General features: G+C 46.9%; 1 protein-coding gene across 5 annotated transcripts in view; it reads right to left on the reverse strand.

Annotated features, from left to right (window-relative positions):
- The window catches only part of TM4SF20 (transmembrane 4 L six family member 20), a 74,417-nt gene that overhangs the window by 66,285 nt on the left and 408 nt on the right, over positions 1-7,724 (reverse strand). For 3 of the 5 annotated variants that reach the window (XM_056564527.1, XM_056564526.1, XM_056564523.1), the window contains exon 1: positions 7,688-7,724. This exon is cut by the window's right edge. Coding sequence is in view for 1 of the 5 variants with exons in the window: in XM_056564521.1 (XP_056420496.1) it covers positions 1,394-1,423 (30 nt within the window). In the remaining 4 variants the exon portion in view is untranslated. Of the gene's footprint in view, positions 1-1,383; positions 1,544-7,687 lie in introns of those variants that run through there. The other 2 variants (XM_056564521.1, XM_056564524.1) reach the window with 2 other exon arrangements.

Here is a 7,724-nt window from a genome sequence, read left to right on the forward strand (position 1 = left end):
TAGCTGCTGAATACTACAGAGGAAATTATTTTCTTTTTGGAACAAAGAGCTCTCTGCTGACATCATGATCACAGTGCTCTCTGCTGACATCTCTGTCCATTTCAAGAACTGTCCAGAGTAGGAGAAAATCCCCATAGCAAACATATGCTGCTCTGGACAGTTCCTAAAATGGACAGAGATGTGAGCTAAAGCACTGTGCTCGTGATGTCAGAAGAGAGCACTGTGCTCGTGATGTCAGAAGAGAGCACTGTGCTCGTGATGTCAGCAGAGAGCACTGTGTTCCAAAAAGAAAATAACTTCCTCTGTTGTATTCAGCAGCTAATAAGTACTGGAAGGATTAAGATTTTTTTAATAGAAGTATTTTCCAAATCTGTTTATCTTTCTGGCACCAGTTGATTAAAAAAAAAAAAAAAAAAAAGGTTTCCACCAGAGTACTCCTTTAACTTTCTGGCACCAGTTGATTTGAAAACATTTTTTTTTTTACACTGGAGTACCCCTTTAAATATGCAGAATGTCTGTCCATAATTTTCCGGCAGGCATTCCTCACATTTTCGGCCTTTTCTGTTCAGTGCTGCTCTCTCTGATCCTGTAACAATCTATGCATCTGTGTGTCTAAAAAAACAACAAAAAACAAAAACAAGAAAGTGTAGAACTTTCTGATATATATAGTACTTTGGATATTAATATATATATTTTTCTCATTATTTTTGCTTTCACATTATGGCTATGAGCCTCAGACCGAAAGCGGGCCTGTCATAGGGATCTGTGATGTTGTCTGTGGAGATGAGCGACTTTACAGTAACTTCGATTCGTCACGAACTTCTCGGCTCGGCAGTTGATGACTTATCCAGCATAAATTAGTTCAGCTTTCAGGTGCTCCGGTGGGCTGGAAAAGGTGGATACATTCCTAGGAAAGAGTCTCCTAGGACTGTATCCACCTTTTCCAGCCCACGGGAGCACCTGAAGGCTGAACTAATTTATGCAGGAAAAGTCATCAACTGCCGAGCCGAGAAGTTTGTGACGAATCGAATTTACTGTAAACTCATCTCTAGTTGTCTGTGTAGGTCATTAGACTGAGACTTGTGGATACAGACATAAAAATGTGTCTATATTAGGGCCACGTGAAATCAGCCTAAACATGATGCGGGTCGATTTCTATGTTATTAGATTTCACAGTCACCACCCAACATACTCCGAAATGATTAAACTGTTTGCTTCAACCATGTGATGCCTGTGAACTCGGCTCTGGGTCACATCTGGCTCTTTAAATTCACTTCTCACTGCAGTTTCCAAGATTGGTGATAATAATCTTATTATTGGTCTTGATGATTATTTTCTGTCCGGCTATTTTTAGGGCCTATTAAAGGAAATCTCTATGCTGACCTTAACTCACTGCAGTTAATATTCGCGAAATCCGAATCATTTCCCCTTCGGCTTCTGGTTAATCAGCAATGAGATGGGCGTCATCGACGGGCGATATCCCACAGGAAGAACAGGCATGTGGTATTGTGCAACGTCTGCTATGTCCATGTGTATTATTCCACTGCAGGAACAAATTCCAAACTTTAATTGTCTTATCTCTCAGGAAGGTACGAGTTCTGCTTACACATGATTTCCCAGTGAATGAGGCTGCAGTCGGAGCATCCTGAAACGTTATAATGCAGTGTTTCCCAACCAGGGTGCCTTCAGCTGTTGCTAAACTACAACTCCCAGCATGCCCGGACAGCCTTTGGCTGTCCGGGCATGCTGGGAGTTGTAGTTTTGCAACAGCTGGAGGCACCCTGGTTGGAAAATACTGTGTTATAATAATGTGCATAGGCCAGTGCAGGGAAGATTATCTGTTAACTTTGCCATATCTGACAGCGTATAGTAGAGCTGGGCGGTATGACCAAATATGTGTATCACGGTATTTTTGTAACTTATGGCGGTTCCACGGTATATAACGGTACTTCTTTCACCCCCACCCCAAATCATGTGACCCGCAAGTGCTCTTCTGCTCCCCCCCCCCAAATCATGTTACCCGTCAGCGCTGTTCTGCTCCCCCCAATTAATTATCAGCCCAGCGGGGTACTACTCACATATGTCACCCGCAAACACTGCCCTCCTCCTCTTTGTTGGGGGCCACCAGCGCTGGAACTCACTGTACGCCAGTGGTCTCCAACCTGCGGACCTCCAGATGTTGCAAAACTACAACTCCCAGCATGCCCATACAGCCGCATGCTGGAAGTTGTAGTTTTGCAACAGCTGGAGGTCCGCAGGTTTGAGACCACTGCTGTATGCTGTATCCCTATGCCCGGGCTGCAAAAGATAAAGAAAATAAACTTTAACTCACCTACGTCGGCCTTACGCTGGGGACTGGAACGTTGGACAGCCGTCAGCCTATCACCGTCCGGAGCGATGTCCCGCCCTGGCCAGCTGAGCCCTCTGTCATGTAAGAAGCCGGGAGTTGTAGTTTTGCTACATCTGGAGTAGGGATCGACCGATATCAATTTTTTAGGGCCGATACCGATAATCAGTGCAGGTTAGGGCCGATAGCCGATAACTTATACCGATATTCTGGTATAAGTTATCGGCTATTTAACCCCCTGCGACACCGCTGCAGATCATTGATTTAAAGCGGGCGCTTTAAATCAATGATCTGCAGTGGCTTTTGCGGGGCCATAGGCCGCCGCCACCCGCTTCTCTCTCCCTACCTGTCAGGGTGGTCCGGGCCATCCATCCTTCCTACCTGTAGTGTCCGGGGGCGTTCCGGCTAAAGAGTAAACCGGTCCGGGCGGTCCTTCTCCGGGGGTCATCTTCTCCACTCCGGGCAGGCTCCGGCCTAGTACGCTGCATAGACGCCGCTGCGCAGGGACGCCCGTGCGCAGCAACGCACCTGACGTCACGGCGTAGTGGCGTCTATGCAGTGTACTAGGCCGGAGCCTGACCGGAGTGGAGAAGATGACCGCCAGAGAAGAAGGACAGCCCGGACCAGTTCACTCTTCACCCGGAACGTCCCCGGACACTACAGGAAGGAAGGATGGATGGCCCGGACCACCCCCATTATGGGTAAGTTTAATTTTTTTATTGACTCGGAGGGTGGGGGAGGGGCCCGACCGGTATAGCGGTATGGGCAAAAATCCATACCGGTATACCGCCCAGCATCACGGTGGGGGGTGTGACGCGCTGCGGGAGGCGGGGCATTATCGGCTTATCGGCAAGGTAATTGCCGATACCGATAATGCCCAAAATCGTGATTATCGGCCCGATAATCGGTCGATCCCTAATCTGGAGGTCCGCAGGTTGGAGACCACTGGCGTACAGTGAGTTCCAGCATCGGCGGCCCCCAACAAAGAGGAGGAGGGCAGTGTTTGCGGGTGACATATGTGAGTAGTACCCTGCTGGGCTGATAATTAATTGGGGGGGGGAGCAGAACAGCACTGGCAGGTAACATGATTTGGTGGGGGGGGGGGGGGAGCAGAACAGCGGTGGCGGGTCACATGATTTGGTGGGGGGGGGGGGGGAACAGAACAACGCTTGCACGTAACATGATTTGGTGGTGGGGGGGGGGGGAGCAGAACAGCTGTTAATTCATTCCCAAGGGGGAGGGGCCAAACCGGTATTGTGGTATGGGAAAAATTCATATTGTGTAGCCCAAAAATGTCGGTATTCCGTATGAACCGGTATACCGCCCAGCCCTAGCGTATAGTATGTTATTTTGTTACCTACTGACATTAAGGAAATGTTGACACATACAGGATCTGCTGCTGGTTTTACTACCCATTGACTTCAATCAGCTGCAGAAAATATGCAGCAGAACCTGTACATCAATGTACCAAGGCTAAGTTTCCACTAGTTTTTTTTTTTTTTTTTGCAAAAACGCCAAATCTGCCACATGGCATTTTTTAAGTGAAAAAACGCTGCGGCCAGATGTTAGCTGCAAGTCAACAGAAAAAGGCAAAATGTGTTCCAGTCAATCACAACTCTCAGTGGCATATACGAATCTGTGATGTGAAGAGAACTTCACATCACAGTAGGCAGGGGACCAGAGCAATGCGGCCGTGCCGCCCGTTTCTATAGTTTAATACATGTTTGAGCCCAATTTGGAGTACGGGGTGGATATCGTTATCGTCAACATTCATTTTTCACATTCATGGATTTTTATCCAACTACAGTAAATGGAAGAAACTAGTTACTATCTCTTCATATCTGATCTATAATTTATATTATGTATCTCTATAAATATCTCCTCCATTCCTGAAGAACTCAATATGATACCATGAGAGAAACACGTTTGAAGAAGGAGTCAGAGACTTAGAGTTGTTTTACATCCATTTTGGAGATCATATGATTGTGTCAATATCATCCTTTACCCTTCCTCACTTTAGTGTAGAGAGGGTCAATCCAGACTAGGTAGGGAAAGTATCTTGGGTGGTTAATAGGGACGGTCACCTGAACCCCTCTTCCCTATCCCGTAGTTAATTGATCTAGATAATTATTACCATATTCAATATACAGTGTCCAATTTCTTACTTTTATGTATTGCACGATTCAGTGCACAATTTTCTACTTCTATTTACTGCACTATTCAGTGTATTTTTGTATTATTTTGTATTTGGACTTTTTAATGTACCAGTAAAGGTTATGTAACTTATGCAACAGAGTAGGGGAATGAAAACCTTATTCCTATGTTTTTCCCTATTTCTCTAGTCTCACCTTGCACAGTCTCCATTGCTTAAGTCGAGCGTCATTGTTTACTCGCTGCTATGGTTTAATTCACAGTCACATGACATAAAAGACGAAGCATAAACGCATGAAAAGTCCGGCGTAGCCTCTGAGCGCTTCGCTTCCAGCCCGATGTCCTCCCGGTGCCCTGGACGTATAGACACCATTGTCGCGGTGAGTGCATGCTATCGTTCTTTGTGCTTATTTTATGTTTTAACTTATTTGGCCTCATTGATGTTATGATCGATAGTTCTACGGTGATTGATATCAAGGGCCTTTCATCTAGAGAGAATTGGAGGAAGACTCTGCATCATCCCCCTTAGTTGTTGTGTTGTTTCTAAAGGATAGGGGATAAGATGTCTGATAGTGGGGATGCCGATGCTGGGACCCTCCCCGATCTCCGTCAGCACCTGGCATTCTAGACAGTATGTTTAGAACGCTGGGTTTCGGCGGTTGGAGACGCCACGCCCCTCCATTCATGTCTATGGGAGGGGTTGTGACGGCTCTCGCACCCTCCCATAGACATGAATGGTTAGGGTGTGGCGTGACATCACGAGGGGGCGTAGCATGTTATCACGACATACTGTTTAGAATGCTGGGTGCTGCAGGGAGATCGCTGGGGGTCCCAGAGGTGGGACCCTCGCGATCAGACATCTTATCCCCTTTGGATAGGGATGAGATGTCTGTGGGTGGAATACCTCTTTAACCCCTTAGCGCATATGATGTCCATATGCACCTCTCCATATATAATGGGTCCCGGTTGCTATAAGCAATCAGGAAACACGCTAATGCCAGACATCGCCGATAGGGCTGATGTCCGACAACAACTCTTTAGACGTGGCGATCAGAGTTGATCGCTGTATCTAAAAGTGAAAGTTAAAGCATCCCGGCTGCTCAGTCGGGCTGATCGGGACCATTGCGATAAAATCGCGATGTCCCGATCAGCTAGGACGCAGCAGGAGGTCCCCTCGCCTGTGTCCTGTGTGTCCGATCGTCGATTGATTGCTCCATGCCTGAAATCCAGGCTTGAGCAATCAACCGCCGATAACACTGATCCCTGCCATTGAATGCAATGGCAGTAATCAGTGTATTGAATCAATGTACAGTGACCCCCCGACCTACGATGGCCCCAACATACCATAATTACAACATGCGATGGCCCTCCATCATGGGCGCTCTCCATCGTTGTCATCACGTTGCCGTGCACACCGTCCCGTCATTCAATAGGAGCGGCGTGCGTAGTGATGACGGCGACGTGAGAGCAATGTTCCCGGCCAGTAGAGACGTTCCGGAGCGGCGGGGACATCACGGGGACGCGGCGACAGCAATGGAGCGCAACATCCAGGGCAGCGGTGATGAGCGGTGAAGGTCCGGAGTGGCGGGGACAGGTGAGTACAACTTCCTATACTTTACATTGCACGGATCTCTCAACATACGATGGTTTCAACAAACAATGGTTCATTTGGAACGGATTACCTTTGTATGTTGAGGGACCACTGTACTGCATGATATATGGGGGCTATAACATTGCAAAAATAAGTTTAAAAAAAAGTTAATAAAAGACCATTTAACCCTTTCCCTACTAAAAATTTGAATCGCCCCCCTTTTTCCCATAAAAAAAAATGTAAATAAAAATAAACATATGTGGTATTGCTGCGTGCGTAAATGTCCGAACTATAAAAATATTTTGTTAATTAAACCGCATGGTGTACGCAAAGTATTTAGTGATTTTCTTTCCTTATATAGTGCAGCATAGGCTGTTATTAAACAATAATGTAGAGGTTATGCAGTCAAATAGAAGACAAGTAGACAGCACTCACCATCCAGGGATGCTTTATTCATTCCGTAACAGGTGGGCATGGCAGTGTGTGGCGGGGGCAACCAGAACAGACCGTTTTGTGCATGTTACGCACTTCCTCTAGCCGGCTAGAGGAAGTGCGTAACACGCACAAAAACGGTCTGTTCCGGTTGCCCCCGCCACACACTGCCATGCCCACCTGTTACGGAATGAATAAAGCATCCCTGGATGGTGAGTGCTGTCTACTTGTCTGCATTGTGTTACCTGTTACTGGACTGAGCACCACCTATTCCAGTTTAGTTGGGCCAGCACAGTACCTTTTTCCTGCATATCTGTCCCTATCCCCGTCAGTGCCAGATCTGGGACTTCTCTGCTACTGTAATGGTTCTTGTGTATGCCTTGGGCTTACCTCTTTTTGCTGATATGGCAGGCATAGGAATGGCGCTTTTTTTGCATGCTGGGAGTTGTCGTTTTGCAACAGCAGAAAGGCCACAGTTTGGAGACCACTGTACAGTATTAGTGCAATATTTGTGTGCTGTTTTGACTAATAGGACAATGGAACTGTCCCTGGAATATTCGGCACTAACATATTTGAACATACCCTAAGAGCAGTGTTTTCTAAACTGTGTGCCTCCAGCTGGTGCAAGACTACAATCCCCAGAATGCCCGGACACATGAGCCCTTACACCTGAGCCTGCCAGAGCGTATTAGGGTACACAGGACAGATAAGAAATGCCCAACAGGTGATCAGAGCAAGGAGAGGAGGCACAGGGGGGATAAGAGGGAAGTAAAACGGTACAGGTGGGGTCAAAGGGGAAATAAAATGGCACAGGGGGATAAAGGTAGAGAAATAAAATGGCACAGGGGGATAAAGGTAGAGAAATAAAATGGCACAGGGGGATAAAGGTAGAGAAATAAAATGGCACAGGGGGATAAAGGTAGAGAAATAAAATGGCACAGGTGGGATGAGGAGAAAATAAAGGGACACAGTTTGAATAAAGGGGGAATGATGAGGCACATTGGTGAGGTTATTAGGGGGGGGGGAATAAAATGGCACAGGGGGGTCAATAGGGAATTAAATTAAACGTCAAAGGGGGGGGGGGGTCACGGGGGTAACAGCCACATTAGTAATGCTGATACTGGATCCTCATGTTGTGCATTGTTCACACACAACATAATACGTACATTTTGCGGTAGGGCAAGGAGGGTGTCACCAAACTAT

The sequence above is a fragment of the Hyla sarda genome, chromosome 3 (genome assembly GCF_029499605.1).
Source record: "Hyla sarda isolate aHylSar1 chromosome 3, aHylSar1.hap1, whole genome shotgun sequence".
Lineage (NCBI taxonomy): Eukaryota > Metazoa > Chordata > Amphibia > Anura > Hylidae > Hyla > Hyla sarda.